This window comes from Pseudophryne corroboree, chromosome 3 (assembly GCF_028390025.1).
Source record: "Pseudophryne corroboree isolate aPseCor3 chromosome 3, aPseCor3.hap2, whole genome shotgun sequence".
NCBI classification, from domain to species: Eukaryota; Metazoa; Chordata; class Amphibia; order Anura; family Myobatrachidae; genus Pseudophryne; species Pseudophryne corroboree.
The window spans coordinates 706,515,107-706,537,783 of record NC_086446.1 but is presented as its reverse complement, the minus strand read 5'-3'; the positions used below and the strand labels follow the sequence as shown (position 1 = coordinate 706,537,783).

At 40.9% G+C, this 22,677-nt stretch overlaps 1 protein-coding gene across 1 annotated transcript in view; it reads left to right on the top strand.

Moving 5' to 3' along the window:
- The window catches only part of LOC135057412 (alpha-2-macroglobulin-like), a 139,014-nt gene extending 116,730 nt beyond the window's left edge, over positions 1–22,284 (top strand). Inside the window, exons 25-33 of the mRNA XM_063963302.1 lie at positions 6,990–7,167; positions 10,243–10,405; positions 11,497–11,678; positions 13,576–13,791; positions 16,784–16,908; positions 17,861–17,964; positions 18,780–18,884; positions 21,505–21,605; positions 21,838–22,284. Coding sequence (XP_063819372.1) covers positions 6,990–7,167; positions 10,243–10,405; positions 11,497–11,678; positions 13,576–13,791; positions 16,784–16,908; positions 17,861–17,964; positions 18,780–18,884; positions 21,505–21,605; positions 21,838–22,284 — 1,621 coding nt within the window. The remainder of the gene's footprint in view (positions 1–6,989; positions 7,168–10,242; positions 10,406–11,496; positions 11,679–13,575; positions 13,792–16,783; positions 16,909–17,860; positions 17,965–18,779; positions 18,885–21,504; positions 21,606–21,837) is intronic.
- The last annotated feature ends 393 nt before the right edge of the window (positions 22,285–22,677 follow it).

Sequence of the window (22,677 nt, the reverse complement as noted above, 5' to 3'; positions counted from 1 at the left end):
AGCAGTCCACTGACCAGTAAATCCCTTCCTCTTGTAACCAAGCTCACGCAAACCACCCCACCAACTCCCTCAGTGTCAATTTCCTCCTTCCCCAGGAATGCCAATAGTCCTGCAGGCCATGTCACTGGCAATTCTGATGAGTCCTCTCCTGCCTGGGATTCCTCCGATGCATCCTTGCGTGTAACGCCTACTGCTGCTGGCGCTGCTGTTGTTGCCGCTGGGAGTCGATGGTCATCCCAGAGGGGAAGTCGTAAGCCCACTTGTACTACTTCCAGTAAGCAATTGACTGTTCAACAGTCCTTTGCGAGGAAGATGAAATATCACAGCAGTCATCCTACTGCAAAGCGGATAACTGAGTCCTTGACAACTATGTTGGTGTTAGACGTGCGTCCGGTATCCGCCGTTAGTTCACAGGGAACTAGACAATTTATTGAGGCAGTGTGCCCCCGTTACCAAATACCATCTAGGTTCCACTTCTCTAGGCAGGCGATACCGAGAATGTACACGGACGTCAGAAAAAGACTCACCAGTGTCCTAAAAAATGCAGTTGTACCCAATGTCCACTTAACCACGGACATGTGGACAAGTGGAGCAGGGCAGGGTCAGGACTATATGACTGTGACAGCCCACTGGGTAGATGTATGGACTCCCGCCGCAAGAACAGCAGCGGCGGCACCAGTAGCAGCATCTCGCAAACGCCAACTCTTTCCTAGGCAGGCTACGCTTTGTATCACCGCTTTCCAGAATACGCACACAGCTGAAAACCTCTTACGGCAACTGAGGAAGATCATCGCGGAATGGCTTACCCCAATTGGACTCTCCTGTGGATTTGTGGCATCGGACAACGCCAGCAATATTGTGTGTGCATTAAATATGGGCAAATTCCAGCACGTCCCATGTTTTGCACATACCTTGAATTTGGTGGTGCAGAATTTTTTAAAAAACGACAGGGGCGTGCAAGAGATGCTGTCGGTGGCCAGAAAAATTGCGGGACACTTTCGGCGTACAGGCACCACGTACAGAAGACTGGAGCACCACCAAAAACTACTGAACCTGCCCTGCCATCATCTGAAGCAAGAAGTGGTAACGAGGTGGAATTCAACCCTCTATATGCTTCAGAGGTTGGAGGAGCAGCAAAAGGCCATTCAAGCCTATACAATTGAGCACGATATAGTAGGTGGAATGCACCTGTCTCAAGTGCAGTGGAGAATGATTTCAACGTTGTGCAAGGTTCTGATGCCCTTTGAACTTGCCACACGTGAAGTCAGTTCAGACACTGCCAGCCTGAGTCAGGTCATTCCCCTCATCAGGCTTTTGCAGAAGAAGCTGGAGGCATTGAAGAAGGAGCTAAAAGGGAACGATTCCGCTAGGCATGTGGGACTTGTGGATGCAGCCCTTAATTCGCTTAACAAGGATTCACGGGTGGTCAATCTGTTGAAATCAGAGCACTACATTTTGGCCACCGTGCTCGATCCTAGATTTAAAGCCTACCTTGGATCTCTCTTTCCGGCAGACACAGGTCTGCTGGGGTTGAAAGACCTGCTGGTGACAAAATTGTCAAGTCAAGCGGAACGCGACCTGTCAACATCTCCTCCTTCACATTCTCCCGCAACTGGGGGTGCGAGGAAAAGGCTCAGAATTCCGAGCCCACCCGCTGGCGGTGATGCAGGGCAGTCTGGAGCGACTGCTGATGCTGACATCTGGTCCGGACTGAAGGACCTGACAACGATTACGGACATGTCGTCTACTGTCACTGCATATGATTCTCTCAACATTGATAGAATGGTGGAGGATTATATGAGTGACCGCATCCAAGTAGGCACGTCACACAGTCCATACTTATACTGGCAGGAAAAAGAGGCAATTTGGAGGCCCTTGCACAAACTGGCTTTATTCTACCTAAGTTGCCCTCCCACAAGTGTGTACTCCGAAAGAGTGTTTAGTGCCGCCGCTCACCTTGTCAGCAATCGGCGTACGAGGTTACATCCAGAAAATGTGGAGAAGATGATGTTCATTAAAATGAATTATAATCAATTCCTCCGCGGAGACATTGACCAGCAGCAATTGCCTCCACAAAGTACACAGGGAGCTGAGATGGTGGATTCCAGTGGGGACGAATTGATAATCTGTGAGGAGGGGGATGTACACGGTGATATATCGGAGGGTGAAGATGAGGTGGACATCTTGCCTCTGTAGAGCCAGTTTGTGCAAGGAGAGATTAATTGCTTCTTTTTTGGGGGGGGTCCAAACCAACCCGTCATATCAGTCACAGTCGTGTGGCAGACCCTGTCACTGAAATGATGGGTTGGTTAAAGTGTGCATGTCCTGTTTTGTTTATACAACATAAGGGTGGGTGGGAGTGCCCAAGGACAATTCCATCTTGCACCTCTTTTTTCTTTTCTTTTTCTTTGCATCATGTGCTGATTGGGGAGGGTTTTTTGGAAGGGACATCCTGCGTGACACTGCAGTGCCACTCCTAGATGGGCCCGGTGTTTGTGTCGGCCACTAGGGTCGCTAATCTTACTCACACAGTCAGCTACCTCATTGCGCCTCTTTTTTTCTTTGCGTCATGTGCTGTTTGGGGAGGGTTTTTTGGAAGGGACATCCTGCGTGACACTGCAGTGCCACTCCTAGATGGGCCCGGTGTTTGTGTCGGCCACTAGGGTCGCTAATCTTACTCACACAGCTACCTCATTGCGCCTCTTTTTTTCTTTGCGTCATGTGCTGTTTGGGGAGGGTTTTTTGGAAGGGACATCCTGCGTGACACTGCAGTGCCACTCCTAGATGGGCCCGGTGTTTGTGTCGGCCACTAGGGTCGCTAATCTTACTCACACAGCTACCTCATTGCGCCTCTTTTTTTCTTTGCGTCATGTGCTGTTTGGGGAGGGTTTTTTGGAAGGGCCATCCTGCGTGACACTGCAGTGCCACTCCTAGATGGGCCCGGTGTTTGTGTCGGCCACTAGGGTCGCTAATCTTACTCACACAGCTACCTCATTGCGCCTCTTTTTTTCTTTGCGTCATGTGCTGTTTGGGGAGGGTTTTTTGGAAGGGACATCCTGCGTGACACTGCAGTGCCACTCCTAGATGGGCCCGGTGTTTGTGTCGGCCACTAGGGTCGCTTATCTTACTCACACAGCGACCTCGGTGCAAATTTTAGGACTAAAAATAATATTGTGAGGTGTGAGGTATTCAGAATAGACTGAAAATGAGTGTAAATTATGGTTTTTGAGGTTAATAATACTTTGGGATCAAAATGACCCCCAAATTCTATGATTTAAGCTGTTTTTTAGTGTTTTTTGAAAAAAACACCCGAATCCAAAACACACCCGAATCCGACAAAAAAAATTCGGTGAGGTTTTGCCAAAACGCGTTCGAACCCAAAACACGGCCGCGGAACCGAACCCAAAACCAAAACACAAAACCCGAAAAATTTCAGGCGCTCATCTCTAGAAGAAACATCAGGGTTTTTTAGTCCTGATGTCTCTTCAGGGCAAATTGAATATCCCAGAAAGTATGGTGTAGTATAGTCAGGTCACTGGGCTTATGGCACTAAGGGCCTAATTCAGATCTGATCGCAGCAGCAAATTTTTTAGTTGATGGGCAAAACCATGTGCACTGCCAGGGGGGGGGGGGGGGGGGGGCAGATATAACATTTGCAGAGAGAGTTAGATTTGGGTGGGGTATTTCGTTTCTGTGCATGGTAAATACTGGCTTCTTTATTTTTACACTGAAGATGTCTTTATTGTTGGTGCACTAGAAGATAAAAAATAAAAAATAACTTTTATTGTTTACTATTAAAAGTCAACTGGTAAGTGATATAACAGACATACAAGTGATAATGTGAAAAAAATAATAACATTAAAGCGAAATTTAAAAACGTGCTATGTTGTCCTGTTCCTGTATCTTCAGAGGTTCTATAGATATTATATTGTTGTATGTTCCAATGTAACATAATAAATGACAATGGCCCTCATTCCGAGTTGTTCGCTCACAAGCTGCTTTTAGCAGATTTGCTCACGCTAAGTCGCTGCCTACTGGGAGTGAATCTTAGCTTCTTAAAATTGCGACCGACGGATTCGCAATATTGCGATTAGACCTCTCTTAGCAGTTTCTGAGTAGCTCCACACTTACTCGGCATCTGCGATCAGTTCAGTGCTTGTCGTTCCTGGTTTGACGTCACAAACACACCCAGTGTTCGCCAAGACACTCCCCCGTTTCTCCAGCCACTCCCGCGTTTTTCCCAGAAACGGTAGCGTTTTTTCACACACACCCATAAAACGGCCAGTTTCCGCCCAGAAACACCCACTTCCTGTCAATCACATTACGATCACCAGAACGATGAAAAAGCTGTGAGTAAAATACCTAACTGCATAGCAAATTTACTTGGAGCAGTCGCAGTGCGAACATTGTGCATGCGCAATAAGCGGAAAATCGCTGCGATGTGAAGAAAAATACCGAGCGAACAACTCGGAATGACCACCAATATCCAGTTGCTGTGTCTCAATTTTGGCCCTCATTCCGAGTTGTTCGCTCGCAAGGCGAATGCAGCAGAGTTACACACGCTAAGCCGCCGCCTACTGGGAGTGAATCTTAGCTTCTTAAAATTGCGACCGACGTACGCGCAATATTGCGATTACAAACGAGTTAGCAGTTTCAGAGTAGCTCCAGACTTACTCTGCCTGTGCGATCATTTCAGTGCTTGTCGTTCCTGGTTGACGTCACAAACACACCCAGCGTTCGCCCAGGCACTCCCACCGTTTCCCCGGCCACTCCTGCGTTTTTTCCGGAAACGGTAGCGTTTTCAGCCACACGCCCCTGAAACGCCGTGTATCCGCCCAGTAACACCCATTTCCTGTCAATCACATTACGATCGCCGGAGCGAAGAAAAAGCCGTGAGTAAAAATACTTTCTTCATAGTAAAGTTACTTGGCGCAGTCGCAGTGCGAACATTGCGCATGCGTACTAAGCGGATTTTCACTGCGATGCGATGAAAAATACCGAGCGAACAACTCGGAATGAGGGCCTTTGTTTTGATCCTTTTTTGCGCATGCAATCCAGACTGCTAACAGTGTAATGGATTTCAGTATCCAGTCCCTGTGTCTCAATTGTGTTTTAATCTTTCTTTACACATGCAATCCGGGCTGCTATAGTGCATACAAAACACACCACACAAATTGAGTAACAATACATTTTGATGTTTTGTACTAAGTGAGAATGATACTCCTCTCAGGTATTTTACAATTGCAATACCACATAGCATACACACGGTTGGAATGGATGGATGGCTATTTAATATGAAACTATCTCATCATCAGCTATAGAGACTTCACTATCACTCAGCTGTTATAAATCACATCTGCTGTGCAGATTATAAATCGCAGTATCCATGGGCCAGTGTTGTTCTCCGATTATACCATTATAGGTTTCTATTAATCACTCAGTCATCTCATCCATTGATTGAAATCCTTAATATTCCATGTGTAATATAATATGTAGAAGAAATGACTTCTAGTTTCCCTTCGTGGAGAGGACCTTTACTGTGCCGTGCGTGATGACACTATGACACAATGCTACAAAACTAGATTCTACGCTACAAAACATCAAAATTTATTGTTACTCAATTTGTGTGGTGTGTTTTGTATGCACTATAGCAGCCCGGATTGCATGTGTAAAGCAGGATTAAAACACAATTGAGACACAGGAACTGGATACTGAAATTGATTACACTGTTAGCAGTCTGGATTGCATGTGCAAAGAAGGATCAAAACAAAACTGAGACACAGGAACTGGATATTGTAATTTATTGTGTTACATTGGAACATACAACAATATAATATCTGTAGAACCTCTGAAGATACAGGAACAGGACAACTTAGCACGTTTTTAAATTTTGCTTTAATGTTATTATTTTTTCACATTATCACTTTTATGTCTGTTATATCACTTACCAGTTAACTTTTATTGTATACTAATAAAAGTAATTTTTTTATTTTTTTATCTTCTACTGTGAAAAACAAAAAAGACAACTCTTTTTTTTTTCTTTTCCTTCAGTATCTTACAGTATAAAATGTCTAGGGCAGCACCCCCACCTGTACTGAATGACTATTTGTCCATATTAACAAATGTGGCTCCATAACCAATTATAAAGCATTTGTTCTAGTGCAGAAGACATTTTTCCCCTTTCTCCATTATCCCAAACTTCCTATTTATTTTTACACTGCAATTTAGATATCAGTTTTAACACACCCCACCAAAATCTAACTCTCTCTGCACATGTTATATTTGCAACCCCACCCCCTGCAGTGCACATGGCTTTGTCCATTAACAAATTTGCTGCTGTGATCAGGTCTGAATTAGGCCATATGTAATAAAAAGAAATGGGCTGACCTGAAGTACCACTATCTCAACAGTGAAAGTGGTCTCCAGCTGTAAATTGTTAATATTGAGAGTACAGTTTCAAATATGGCATGTTAATATAATGAGCTTTGATGTGTGGCTTGGACTTTAACAAATCTCTAAATTTGCAAACTTTAAATAAAATTTCAGGAGCACATGGGCTTTAAACAAATTGCAGATGAATAAGGGAGAAAAGCGATGAATTGTGATCAGCTTTCACCACGCAACTAGCACGCAACCATCACTAACTTCTTATCTGATTAATTCACCTTGCAGAGCAGCGGTGAATAGACGCTGTGTGCATGCACTTCTATGCATGCAGTAAGAGGCGGGATATATCCTATGCAAAATGTGATGCTTGATACATCCCGCCCATAGAAAAAAATTAAAACCTTTTCATGTGCATCAAAACTATTATCTACTTTTACTCTTCCTTCTACATAGCAGCTATACATATTACATATATTACAGAGATTTTTTTATTTAAAAATATATTACAAGTTTACTCTTGATCTATCACCTGTTTAGTATATCATGATTCATGATGGATTTATTTGACTGCTACTAACCAGTATTTTTAAACCCTGTTGCAGGATCACAGCGTTAGTATTAAAGACTCTTAGCAATGCTCAGGACTTCATCCCCATAGATCAGACCATCATTCAGCAAGCTGTGACATGGCTACAGAATAAACAGTTACCAAATGGTTGTTTTAACGAATCGGTTCATTACTTTAATAATGATCTAGAGGTATGTACAGATCTATTACATGTTTCACTGGGATTCTGATTGCATGAAACATGAGCACAATCCACAATGTTCTGATGTCGATTTTATTACTGGCAGTTGGCTCTATTAAAGAACTAGGTAATATATAATGGTGCCCATTGTAATAAGAAAAAAAGAATATCAAACCATAAGCACACTATTTCAAATGCGTTAGAAAGACTTAAAATATATATACATGGTATGTTCTTATTTGCAAACAATGTAACAAAACTAGAGTGACCTATAGCCATATTTTTATTTTATGCTACTATAGTCAGGGGCGTAGCCAGTGACGTGCAGTGAAATGAGGCTGGTGAGGCGGATCCTTTCCTGTCATACTAATTTATATACCGGAGTTTTGACTATATAAAGTAGATGAAAAATACAAAGAATATATTAAAAATATCTTCTTTGTATTATTGTAATAGGGCCATACCCTGGAGTAAAATGTCTATGGCGCCTACCTTGTCCGCACATATCTGATCAAAACTCACCACATTTCCAGCAGTATATACTGCTGCACCTTTGTATAATGCCCACATGGATCCTTGGGCTAATATATTGTGTGTAAATCTGGCTCTGGAAGCCAGAGCTTCCTCAGCCATTTACCTCAACGCACATCCCTGGGCGTAGCAACATTTTGTAGATGGCCCTGTCCCAATGCTTCTAGAGAGACACCTCTTATGAGTTGTTACTTTTTTTGCCCCATAATAGTGTCCTAGTTCTTTCAGAACCACAGTAGTGCCCTAATTAATGTTATGCCTCATAGTTGTGACCTAGTTTATTTTATGAACCATAATAGTTCACTAGTTTACCCTTTGTCACATTGTTACGCTGCCAGTATACATTATGTAACATGCCCCCATTTACATTATGGTATACAGTGTCCCCAGTTCATATTATGCCACATTTCAGTGCTCCCTGATCATATAATGCCACACTGTGATGCCTTCAGTTCAAATTGTTCCATATTATAATACCCCAGTTTATATTATGTAACTTTATAATGCCTTCCAGTTTATATTGCATCACATTACAAACAGATGGTTAGATTATGCCACATTATAGTGCCCTTCAGTTCAGATTATATAACATTATACAGTAGTGCCCTCCGGGTGGTTCATATTGTATCACATTACAATGAACAGGTCAGAGTATTCCACATTACAGTGATCTCCAGTTGACATTATTATTATTATCCACATACCATTATAACATACAGTTATTATTTGATACAATGTTATTATTTGAATATCGGTCAGAGATCAGTCTGCTTTTTCCAATTCCCTATAGGCAGAAAATATAGTTGCGAATACAGCCTACGTCGTTATCTCACTGCTGGAGCATCACGTGGTCTGCAATGTAAGTGATCTTATTTCATGGAATTTTATTGATGCAGATCCTTGTATTAGAAAAGCAAAAGACAGCTGAACAGAAAATGGAAATATGTCAACCAAGTGATTGATATGACACTAACTTCCCATGACTGGCAGCGAAATGTAAAATATGTGTCTGTTCCCCTTGTTTAGATATAGCAAAAGAATATCCCTGATCATGCTGAGGCTTGTGCTTATGTGAAAGGTTGCCATTTGTTAATATTTAATATATTTAGAATATATCTAAGAAATTAGATATTACTAATGCGTTTGTAAGACCACATTGTGATGACTGCACCCAGATGGGTCAAGTGGTTCTAATCTGCCATTAAATTCTTTGGCCGGGATGTAATGAAGTCCGAGTTCAGCGGTCGTGAACGATGGTGACCGAACTTTGATGTTTTTTTAAAGGGGTAATTCAGACCTGATCGCAGCAGCAAATTTGTTAGCAGTTGGGCAAAACCATGTGCACTGCAGGGGGGGTGGGGAGGCAGATATAACATCTTCAGGGAGAGTTAGATTTGGGTGGGATGTGTTCAAACTGAAATCTAAATTGCAGTGTAAACATAAAGCAGCCAGTATTTACCCTGCACAGAAACAAAATAACCCACCCAGATCAAACTCTCTCTGCAAATGTTATATCTGCCCCCCCTGCAGTGCACATGGTTTTGCCTAACTGCTAACAAATTTGCTGCTGCGATCAACTCTGAATTACCCCCTATGTACAAGGCTAAATCATGCCTTATACAGGATTGTCCCTTTAAAAAAAAGTCTGAGTTCAGCCGGCATCCTGCACGGATTTCATTACATCTCGCCCTTTGTTTCCATGTTTCTGTTTGTATAACTATAGGGAATAATCCTCCAATTTGCACCTACATGAATAACAACTCCTTTTTTATATAGAATGTTGGAGAAAGTGGAGTAGTTGCTTATAGTAACCAATCAGCCTTTTGCACATCCTGTAACTTGACAGTTTTGCTGGCCATGCACCAGAACCAGTTTGTTCTAACCAGTCAACTAGTTGGCTGGTTGGAAAGATAATCGTCTAGTGTGTGGGAGCAAACGATAATCAGCCATTTGCTCCCACATGCCGAAAAACTGCCAAAACCGGTCTCTCTGACTAGTTTGAAAAAATCACGCAATTTCCCCCCGTGATCGATAAGTCTAGTTTTCTAGATTCCATCTAGTTTTGTGACAGTCACCTCCTTCCAGCATACCTGATCCCCAACACAGGAAGGCCCCTCGGAGAGCCAGTTCTAACACTGCCGCTGCCTCACTGCATCCTGGCCCAGGCACCACCAGTCTAGAGCAGCGGTGCTGGGAGGACAAGATGCCGAGGTGATGCTGATCCTGATGCAGATATTTGTGTGCTGGCTGCAGACAGTACCATGCAACCCCCTCCTTCCCAACCCAAACCCTGTACCGAACAGCAGGCACTGTGCACCTTCTCTCCTCCCCCTTTGGCTTGTTCAAGTGAGCCCTATTCCATACAGCAGGCACTGTGTCCTCCATGTACAATAGACAGGAAAAAACAGACACCCAACCGACTTTTCACACATTTGAATTCCCCCCATTGTGTTAGTATTAGAAACCACTACACTAAATAATTACCCTTTCTGCCGTCTATTTCTGGGGGAAGCTTTTTAACCGTTTCTCTCTTCCTTTTCCCACTTTGCCCCTAATGACAATGTTCTCTGTTTAGGGAAGCATTGTGGAGAATGCATTGAAATGTTTAAGGAAAGAAGCACACAGCATTACGTCTCCCTATACCCAGGCTCTTCTGGCCTATGCCTTCACTCTGGCAGGAGACAGTGAACTAAGACAGGAGGCGCTGAAGCATTTGGACAAGACTGCCATAAAGAAAGGTGCGAGGAGTAACAGAGTATTTAAGATATACAAGACAATAAATCATTTGTTATTGTCTGTGGCTCAGTTCTGGCAAAGGAATGATGTGTGTGTGTGTGTGTGTGTGTGTGTGTGTGTGTGTGTGTGTGTGTGTGTGCGTGTGTTTGCGTGTGTTGTTGATGGAGAAGGAAGTTGCAGAGAGACTGAGGGGGACATTTACTAAGCGGTGATAAGAGCGGAGAAGTGAGCCAGTGGAGAAGTTGCCCCATCAACCAACCCTGAGAAATTTAAAGTTGTGAATGGTGGTCATAAATGGGACTGATAATGACAATGCCAGTGTACAGATGTAGCCATGCTGTATGGCGGGCCAGTCCATGACTAATCGAAGGCGGTGATTGCTCCATTTATTCTATTAGGAGTGAATGGAGCGATCACTGGCTGCGAATAGGTTTAGCCTGGCATGCCATGCAGCAAGCCGTGTTGCAGCAGAGATGAGCATAGCTACATCTGTTATCTTTTATGGGCATCTTCAGGATAATAATATATGGGCATAAAATTACTATACAAACCTGAGAAAGTAGTTATTGAAGCACAGTGTATCCCAAACTCACATTACTTGTATAAATAACAAGGGCATTCAGTGCATTTATGTTATCCGTGAACATCTTTTAATCCAGCAGTTCTAGAATTTGGCAATCTTAGGGGGGTATTCAATTAAACCCTGCTCAATCAACCATGCCAAGGGGAATCCAATTACCGAGGATTACCCCGTGCGCAAGTTCCCGCAGTGATATAGAACTTTGCAGCTCCATGAGCTGTGAGGTAAATTCCGTGGAAAAGGACAAAATTGGGTTTGCATGCAAGGAAAAAACATTGATTCCATAGAATCAGTGGGTTTCCGCACGTGAATCCTGATTTTTAGGTGCTGGGAAAAAAGGCTAAGTAGTTGAAAAGCATTGGGGATGTTTGATGACATCGAGTCGTGGAATAAACCGTGAGGCTAATTGCATACCCCCCCTTAATGTTAAAAAATTATTTTCTATTATTATCCATAAATCAAATGAGCATTGATTTCTCCCATTATTCTTATTTTCATTGTGAATCTCCATAGAAGGATTTAAGCATTGGGAAACACACATATACCACCGTGTAGACATTGAGACATCTGCCTATGTAATTCTGGCTTTGCTTTCTGAAAAAACAACCGCACAGAAAGATGTTGAAGAGAGCGCAGACATCGTCCGTTATCTTCTAACACAGCAAAATCCATGGGGAGGATTCTACTCGTCTCAGGTTACACATCTTAGATACTATATATGCCAAAATCTATCTTATACTGGTGGTGGCACACACATCAGTCTCCAGATTTTACACTGAATTTTCTGTTCTGCCTCTATAAATGTTGTTAAATAGTGAAAAAGGAGAGTACTTGTATTACTATAAAGAAGGGTGTATCTTATACACAATGTTACGGTAAAGAAATAGAATAACTAAAGGTTCTATTAAACGGATGATATATCGCGGGTCCGACGGCCAGTCTGTACGGGCAATATGTCTGTGAACTCAGTCGTTCACAGACATATTGCGTTGGCCCCGCAGCACAGCTGACGGCCAGTATATCTACCGATATATTGGTGCATTGCTGTGTGTGTACGGGTGACCAGTCAGCCGCCCGTACACATGCTGCAGTGGACGCTGGTGATTGACATCTGAAATGGCGGGCGTATGAACACACCCATCCAGTTCATGACGTCAGTCCCCGACGGATCGGGCAGTGTGTATGCACAGCACACTGCTCGATCCGTCCATAGATATATCTGCCGATCAATTGATCTGCAGGTATATCTATCAGTGTGTACCCACCTTTACAGTGCTGGTCAATATTTTATAAATAAATTCCTTATTTATTCTAATGCAGTTTATTAAACAAAACAATTTCAAATCAAAAGAACACAATAAAAAAGCAAAATGAGTAATTAGTAGACATCAGGGGTGCTGGAATGTTTTAAGGTTGGGGGGGCATAGTAAAAATTACATTTTGGCGCTTCCCGCCAAACCTCCGCACTCCCCCAGTGCGTGTGAGCGGCGCTTACCTCCATGCGACTCATGCTGTAAAATCAGTGCGCTGACGCTGCCTGCTATGCCCCGTGTCCTCCTAGCTCGCCCGGCTCTTCACATATGTAGTACTGGGAGGAGGCGGGGTTGTCCCAGCAGACTCAGCATAGCCACGCCTCCCTCCCAGTAATTCCACAGTGAAGAGCCGGCTAGGAGGACATGGGGCATAACAGGCAGCGGCAACTTGTTTAAAATTCCCAATCCACCGACCCAGGGGCAGGTGAAATTGGGGTACTGTAACAATACACTGCAGATGTTTGGGGGCCTTAAGACTGTTCTTAACATTTCAGATGAATTGTGATAAAATGTAACGTAAAAAATAACATTAATTCATGTTAAAACAGTCCTAATATACTTATTTATGGTACTTAGATTATACTATTGTATTTTATATGCCAAGTAAAAATAAGTACAGCAACATTAAAATATCTATATAAAATATCTAATAAAAGGTAATAAAAGGAAAATATTGTTAAAGGCAAATGCTTTAAGGAGGTAACATACTTAAAATTGTAAAATTAAACCAGATCAAAATTAAAATTCAAAGCGTATGGTGACAATGTATTTAGAGTATTATGGGTACATTTACTAAGCAGTGATAAGAATGGAGAAGTGAGCCAGTGGAGATATTTCCCCATCAACCAATCAACAGTTCTGTATCATTTTATAGTATGCAAATTATAGATGTTACTTTAGTGCTGATTGGTTGCCATGGGCAACTTCTCCACTGGCTCACTTCTCCGCTCTTATCACTGCTTAGTAAATGTACCCCTATGTCTATTAAGCCCAAGGCCAATGCATCTCCTGTTATGGTCAAAATAATTATCAAATATTAAATTCACAAAAGCATAGTTAATTTCAGATAGGCTTATGCCAGTGATGGCTAACCTTGACACTCCAGCTGTTGTTGAACTACACATCCCAGCATGCCCTGCATCAGTTTTAGCATGGACAAATAACAAAACTGTAGCAGGGCATGCTGGGATATGTAGTTCAACAACAACTGGAGTGTCAAGGTTAGCCATCACTGGCCTATGCTCTTTATCATTAAAAACTTATCAATTTTGTTTTGTAGGACTCTACAGTAGGTATTCAAGCTCTTGCCAAATATGCCAAGGCCACTCACCACAAGAAGGGAGATGCAACGGTTACAGTTGAGTCAAAATCCGGGTTCCACAAAGAAATTCATGTGGACAAAGATAATAGTGGTCTTGTGCAGACAGTAGACCTGCCAGAATTCCCTGGGGAATATACAGTAACTGCCACTGGAAAAGGCTGTGTCTATTTACAAGTAAGTAAAATATTGTCTTTTCTGAGCAACTAAGACTGTATTGGTCATTGGTCATTTCCCTTTATTACATGTGTTTTTTCTTCACAACTGTATATTGGTGGTCATTCCGAGTTGTTCGCTCGGTAAATTTCATCGCATCGCAGTGATTTTCCGCTTAGTGCGCATGCGCAATGTCCGCACTGCGACTGCGCCAAGTAAATTTGCTATGAAGTTGGGATTTTTACTCACGGCTTTTTCATCGCTCAGGCGATCGTAGTGTGATTGACAGGAAATGGGTGTTTCTGGGCGGAAACAGGCCGTTTTATGGGCGTGTGGGAAAAAACGCTACCGTTTCCGGAAAAAACGCAGGAGTGGCCGGAGAAACGGGGGAGTGTCTGGGCGAACGCTGGGTGTGTTTGTGACGTCAAACCAGGAACGACAAGCACTGAACTGATCGCAGATGCCGAGTAAGTCTGAAGCTACTCTGAAACTGCTAAGAAGTTTGTAATCCCAATATTGCGAATACATCGTTCGCAATTTTAAGATGCTAAGATTCACTCCCAGTAGGCGGCGGCTTAGCGTGAGCAACTCTGCTAAAATCGCCTTGCGAGCGAACAACTCGGAATGACCACCATTGTTGTCTTCCCTTGAGCATCGAATTTAGTAGATGACGTTTAGTGACTAGTGTCATCATCATGACTGGTGGCAGCAGCTGCTGTGACAGTACTTGGTTCATCTTCTGTAAACTGGTCGTTATCCATTTTTCAATTCGCAGATCACTGTGTGGAGTCGCAGGGCTTTGAACAAAGTGCCCTAGGGTAAAACACACCAAACAGTGCAAATAAAACAATTAAAAAAAAAAAAGATATATATATATATATATATATATATATATATAACTTGCAGCCCGGGTAAAACTGTGTGGAATCGCAGGGCTTATAGATGCATGTGAACATTATGTAATAGGGTAAAGCGCACCAAATAGTGCAAACAAAACAATAGAACTATATATATATATATATATATATATATGTGTATATATATATATATATATATATATATATATACAGTATATATATATATATATATATATATATATATATATTTATATCCCCCCCCCCCTTGCTTTTGAACTTGCAGCCTGATTCAAACTGCATGGAATCACAGGCCTTATAGATGTACATGAACAGAGCGTAATAGGGTAAAGCGCACAAAACATAGCACACAAAACAATAGAAATATATTTCCTTTTTTTGCTTTTGAACTTGCAGCCCAGTTCAAACGTTGTTGAACCACAGGGTTTATAGATACCTGTGAACACAGCACAATAGGGTAAAGTCAACCAAACAGTGCAAACATAACAATAAAAATGTATACATATTTTATTTTTATTTTTCTGCTTTTGAACTTGCAGCACGGTTCAAACTGCGTGGAATTGCAGGGCTTATAGATGCATGTAAACACAGTACAATAGGATAAAGCGCACTAAACAGTACCAGCTAAACAATATACAGTATATTTTTATTTTTCTGCTTTTGAACTTGCAGCCCAATTCAAACTGCATGGAATCACAGGGCTTATAGATGCACGTTAACAAAGTGCACCAAACAGTACAATTGACAACAACGTCTAGCGCAGCATACAGCAGCAAGCCCCCTATACACAGTGACTATAGACACAGCCCACTGAGTCTGGACACAGCACAATATATACAGCAGAGTCTAGCACGACATGCAGCACACAGCAGCGTGCCTCTATTACAAAGTAACAATACACAGCCCCTTGTGAGCCTGGGCACAGCACAGTATATAGCAGAGTCTAGCGCAACATACAGCCACGTGCCACCTATAAATAGTGACTATACACAGCTCTTTGTGAGAGCACTGTGATACTCTTATACACACAGCCACACTACCCCTAGAGCAGAGTATAGCGCAGCTAACGTTAGTATGCACTAGACGGAAATGGCACTGAGTCCAAGCAGCGCCCCATATATGGAAACCAACTCCTGTGTGAATGTGACGTTCAGACTTGTTTTGGATTTCGAAAATGGCATGGAGATCCGAGCCGGGACTTTTGTTTAAGATAATATCCTAAATTGATTTTTGTTGTAAGAAAACAATTTAGAATATTATCTTAAACCTTTGTGTCACCATATAAATAGATGATAATAATAAAAATAGTCATATTACTAATAACAATAATACATACTGTACAGTATTGGTTACATTAACTGTAAATAGCTTAACATTTTTAAGTTCCCTGTAAAACAAATAGAATTTAATGTTTTGTACCCTACTCTGTAAAAGATTCTTCTTTATCTAATAGACCAGGGAATACATATCTGTGGCTAAACGCTTTTAATATACTCCTTCATTCAGTCTCTCACAATTTTAGAATATTAATTGATACACATATATTGTAGTTTACGTTGTAAAAATATTGAGTATACTGTATCATCATTATTAATAATATAATTTAATTATGTATTTTCTTTTTGATGGTATCTTTATATACTGTAGAATAGTTTTATCATTAATACGGAATAATTATAAAATTGCATTTTTAAAGATATTATTGTATATATTACTACTTTTCATAATATTATGTGAAATATGTATTATCATTTTAAAAATGTTTTATTTATTATAGATGATAGATAGATAGATAGATAGATAGATAGATAGATAGATAGATAGATAGATAGATAGATGGATAGATAGATAGATAGATAGATAGATAGATAGATAGATAGATAGATAGATAGATAGATAGATAGATAGATAGAGAGATAGATGTTAATTGTGAAAGACTATAAGCTTTGGACATATCTTTTTTTTTTTGAGTTACAAGAATAAAATGAACTTCATTTATAAAAATAACAAACTTTTTTGTAAAATAAAAATAAACATTAGCTCATTTTCAAAATAAACTAAAAAATGATGATCAATAATTGAATGTGAAATGAATTAGTAGTTAGATTGTTGTTAATAGAATCTTTATTTGCTTGCAGTCACATCTGCATTATAACAGTCATCCTGACCATTCGGATGACCACTTTTCCGTCAATGTCAGCTCCCAACCAGCCGTCTGCACCCATGAAGCACAGACAAAGTTTGAACTCCACGTGGATGTCAGGTAAGAATAACATTGTAAAGCCCAAGCCATTGTCACATCTACTTTTACTTCAATATACTGTATTGGGCAATCCCCTGAAAAGAAATCTCAGAGACAATTTATTGACATTAGAACAATATGTGATTGAATGTGAGCTACTGTCTTCAAACTAAAGTACAGTGCCAGAAATTATATTTTCTTTAGTATTTCCCAACCCAGTAATGTACTGTTCTGTATATTACAGCATTAAACCTTTTTTTCTGAAGTGGTTGATCTTACTACAGTATTTAATAGATTGCAATAGTGATGTCATGCCACATGATACAGTATATTAAGGCTATATGTATTGTATGTGGGCACATCTGTTCCACATGTACTTGTTATACATGCCATGAGTTAAATGCATGTACTTGATGACATTGAGGTGCACAAAGAAATGAATCTTTTCCGATTCGCCCGCACCTCTTAGCTGCTTCAAAGCATTTTTAGGTATTCTCCATGAATGTAATTATGTCCATGTAGCATATTAATCATTCCCTCACGCAACAATAGTCACAGTTTTGGCACAGTGCACCATATCTGTGTGGGAAGTGATCCCAGTCAACATCACCAAGTTTACTCTGGAGACTCCCCGTATTTACCTGCATAAGTCTGTTTGGTTAATTTGGTGGTTTGGTTCTTTTGTTGCTTGCCCCAGAAAGTGAGCCCAAACTCATGCCCTAAAAAAAGCTGATGCTCACTAGTATCACACGTGCTAGAAACCTCAGCAATCCTCAATGGTGGCTAGCAGAGGGGTCCAGTGGGAAAAAGCTCTGGCTACAAAATGCATTGGAAGAATCAAAAACTGTAAAGGTCCAGGAGAGGGGGCAGCGGCAGGAGGGTGCTGTCAGAAACCTGCTTCACAGATGTGGCTAGTTTGTTAGCCATAGCCCACCTCTGCATAATGAGTTTAATGGCCATTATTGAGCAATAGGAGCCAGTGCTGGAAGTCGGAAGTGCAGGACAGGGTTGGCAAAAGAATGCTCAGAGATGCTGTTTGGTTGGGGACTAGTATTGCTCCATTGAATGCAACTGGAAGTATGTTCAGTGCTGTGTGTTCATGGACCAACTATTATGAAATAGAGAAATGGAGAGCATTTATGAAGGCCCAAAACTGATTGCAGGGAGCAGTGACCTCTGACAAATCTCTGGCTATGGGATCTTTAGTTGGAGCAGGCTGCAACCCCTGACACAGCTTTAAATGAGAGATGCTGTAAGAGGAGTGGGGAGCATGAGTAGTTAGTGAAGTGCCAGGGAAGAGGCACAAACAATTTTGGCAGAATCATACTAGGACACGGAGCGTAAACTAAAAAGGGAGGTGCAGGAAATTTTTAAAAGGGGGGAAAGAAAAAAGAGAAAAGTGGAAACAGAAAACAGAGCAGGGAAAGATGGAAAACAACGTTACAATAAAAGGAAGAAGAAGTGAGCTACAGGAGGAAAACAAAAAGAAAAACTGGGCAAATATGAAACAAGTACATTATCTACTTAGCCTGGCTGAGAGCAGGAACTTTAATCTGCAAATAGGAAGATCCCACAGCTAGTTTATGTAAACTAATAGACTAAGTAAAAAACTTAAACCCTCACATATAATAAGGAAACCCTTCTCTAGAACTCTATATGTCCATCAAACAGCAAGTCCATAACGCAAACCAATAGATACCCAATCTATGCCATGCCCCACAACCTGACCACTTATGTGCCATCAGACTTATTCATCCTTCCATTAGATTAAAAATTAGCCTCAGAATTATTAATTGTATCAAATGTTGCCTTGCCTTATGTTGAATGGCCAGATACTGTAGCTCAAACTGCGTGCTCACAACCACCTCTTTCTTCTGTGTGTTTTCTTATAGTATTACCTAAAGAACGTGCATTTTCAGTATTTTCAGTACAGGAGATAAACACAAAAGGAACTGGAAAAATTGGTGTCATGGATAGTGCAAAGAGAGAACATGAGGGTAGAGGGCCTTGCCTGTAAAAGTCTTATGTACTAAAGGGAAGGGTAAACAGTTGCAAAGTAAACTGGGAAGGATACATGGTGGAGTGGTAGAGGAGAACAATGACGAGTTATCAAGAGGGCTGGTATGCTTTAATAATAACTAGTTTGACTGGCTGAAGTAGTGTGTTTCTTAGGATGGGGGTATTTTGAGCAAAATCTTGGAGGTAAGCATGAAGAGAAGAGCCAGGTTGGAGAAAAGATGATGGAAGAGCTTCATGGGCAGGAAGGAGTATGGACATAGATGTGGTGAGAGATGAAGGTAGGGGAGGAGTGGTTTAAGGCTTTGTATGTAAGGGTTACATTTAACTGGAGTCTGAGTGTCAGACTTTGAGAATCTGTTGGACCCAAACTAGGGTTTGTACCAGGAAATGGATGCAGAAGCCTTGGAGTAAATCAAGGAGGTTTACTGTAACTTACAGGATATGATAGAAGAATCACAAATAATAGTCTTAAAAGATTTCTTATTGTACAGAAACAAACGATATTTATCCTAAGCGTTCGTTATTGACACAACCTTCTAAAAATTCATATAAAACAATATTACAATCTTATACATAAATTACAGTTGGATGTGAGGATTTTACAGCCAGGTGATCACAGTCAGAACTCGAAATGGATGTATCTCCAACCAGATGCTTGTGATAAGGACTTTGTTAACCAGACGTTGCAAAACCGAACGCGTTTTGTCCGTTAGGACTTCATCGGGGGTTTGGAATCAGTTCTTATAGTAGGAGTGATTACCATTGATTAGAAAGGTTTAGAATATCCAATGATTACATCCAATCACATATTCAATTCGATAAATATAATATCTAGATAGACTTCAAAAAAAAAAATATAAATTTGGTTGAAATTAGATGATGTTACATTCCCTATTTTCAATCAAGAATGGTGGAACCTTATAGTCTACCTCTGTTTATACATGTCACCAAACAGAGAACTTAGGAAAATTTCAAATCCTGAACGAAACTATTCCCTATTTTCAATCAAGAATGGTGGAACCTTATAGTCTACCTCTGTTTATACATGTCACCAAACGTTTCTGTAGTTGGTATTCAGTGAGGTTGCACTTGTTCCTGTAAAAAGGAATAGTATCATTCAGGATTTGAAATTTTTCCTAAGTCCTCTGTTTGGTGACATGTATAAACAGAGGTAGACTATAAGGTTCCACCATTCTTGATTGAAAATAGGGAATAGTTTCGTTCAGGATTTGAAATTTTCCTAAGTTCTCTGTTTGGTGACATGTATAAACAGAGGTAGACTATAAGGTTCCACCATTCTTGATTGAAAATAGGGAACGTAACATCATCTAATTTCAACCAAATTTATATATATATATTTTTGAAGTCTATCTAGATATTATATTTATCGAATTGAATATGTGATTGGATGTAATCATTGGATATTCTAAACCTTTCTAATCAATGGTAATCACTCCTACTATAAGAACTGATTCCAAACCCCTGATGAAGTCCTAACGGACGAAACGCGTTGGGTTTTGCAACGTCTAGTTAACAAAGTCCTTATCACAAGCATCTGGTTGGAGATACATCCATTTCGAGTTCTGACTGTGATCACCTGGCTGTAAAATCCTCACATCCAACTGTAATTTATGTATAAGATTGTAATATTGTTTTATATGAAATTTTAGAAGGTTGTGTCAATAACGAACGCTTAGGATAAATATCGTTTGTTTCTGTACAATAAAAACTTTTAATTATTGTCATACAAAAGGCATATTGGCTCCCACGAGAATCCATTTCTATTTGTAATCTACTTTTAATACCTTATCTGACAGGGTATTTCTTGTTGGTTTGAGACTAGAGGTATAGCGCAAGATATTAGGGTTGATTTTTTGTTTTATATATATATATATAGTTTATGGAATGTAGTTACAATGCCGTCGGACGGGGTCCCGGCGGTCAAATACCAATTACAGAATCCTGACCGGGGATATTGTACCGGCATCAAAATACAGATGGAGCTCAGGATCCCGGCGTCAAAGTACCAACAGCCGGAATCCCTTGTGTCTTGTTGCGGGAAGGGGGGAGGGGGTTAGGTTTAGGCATTAGAAGGGGGGATAGGGTGTAGGGATGGGAAAGGTATGGTTAGGTGGGTACTGTTATGTCAGTTTCTCATACTCCCTCTCCAACTACATTTGCTCATTTAGTTGCAGAATTGGGGTGGGTGGATAAATAGAGATATCATAATCCCTCTGTTGCTCAATATTCATGTTATTCCACTTCTTTACATACTATGTCATGGATAAATTTGGTTTTAATTTTGCCAGAATTGTCTTCGGATATAGTGGAGGTTGCCTATTTGTCTAGAGGAATTTCAGATCACTCTCCTATGCTTCTTACGTTACAAACGCTCCAGGCCAAGGGAACAAAATTTTGGAAACTTAATTCTTTCTGGTTGACCTTAATGCCTACTCGCTCAGACTTAATTGCTGATTGGAAGAGGTTTCAGTCCGATAACTCTACGCATCCAGACCTTTTATTTAGACATGACGCTTTTAAGGCCTAAATTAGGGGTGCCTTCATTAAACATATTTCTGATATTAAATTGTTTAATAGGAAGGAGGAGTCTCGTCTTGAAAGATTATGTCAGCACTTGGAGGCTCAGTATCTCCTCTCTCATTCATGTATTGATAGGGGACTGTAGCTGGATGTGCAGAGTGAGTAGACAGAAAAACTTTTTGAAAAATCCAGACATAGGTTGCTATTTTCTAAACATGAGCAATATTTCCAGGCTGAAGTAGGAGGCAGTTACTCAGCTTATCTGGCAAGGGAAGAGTCTACTGCTAATATAGTCCAAAGCATGCAAAATTCCCAAGGACGGTTGTGTTATTCTGGGAGGAGATTTCAGAGGTGTTTTGTAGTTACTAATCTCGTCTGTACACTTCCCAGGTTGCATATACAAACGAGCAACTTCAGAATTATTTGGACCAAATTGCATTGCCACGTTTGCCTCAAGAAGCTGTATATATTCTCGATGCTCCATTTACATTGGAGGAGTTTGCGGCAGCAATTTCCTTGTTTCCAGCCTCTAAAGCTCCTGGATGCGATGGAATTCCTGTGGAAGTGTACAGAAAATTTAAGGACTTTTTTGTTCCTTATTTGCTAGATATGTTTAACTCATATGAGCAAGGATCAATTTCTCCTTCTATGTGTGAAGCAATTATTGTTGTGTTAGCTAAGACGGGAATGGACCCCACTCTGCCAGAGTCATATTGGCCTATTTCACGTATGACCACAGATATCAAAGTATTGGCTAAAATTATAGCACTCAGATTAAATTTAGTCATTACTTCAATTCTGGGTGACATGAAGTGGCCGTTTCTGGGTGGCAACTGACCGTTTTCAGGGAGTGTTCGGAAAAACACAGGCGTGCCAGGGAAAATGCAGGCGTGGCTGGGCGAACGCTGGGCGGGTGTGTGATGTCAAATCTGGAATTGAATAGTCTGAAGTGATCACAAGCGCTGAGTAGGTTTTGAGCTACTCTGAAATGACACAAAAATGTTTGCACTTCTGCTAAGCTAAAATAAACTCCCAGTGGGTGGTGGCATAGTGTTTGCACGGCTGCTAAAAACTGCTAGCTCGGAATGACCCCTATGTGTCTCCAAATATTGCTCCCATAACAGCGGGTTTTAAGATGAAAACTCATGTGTGAAAAAAACTGCCTCTATCTGTCTTAGGCTGTATCAATTTTCAAGCTGTATCACGCACTCTCCAGTATATATTTCCAAA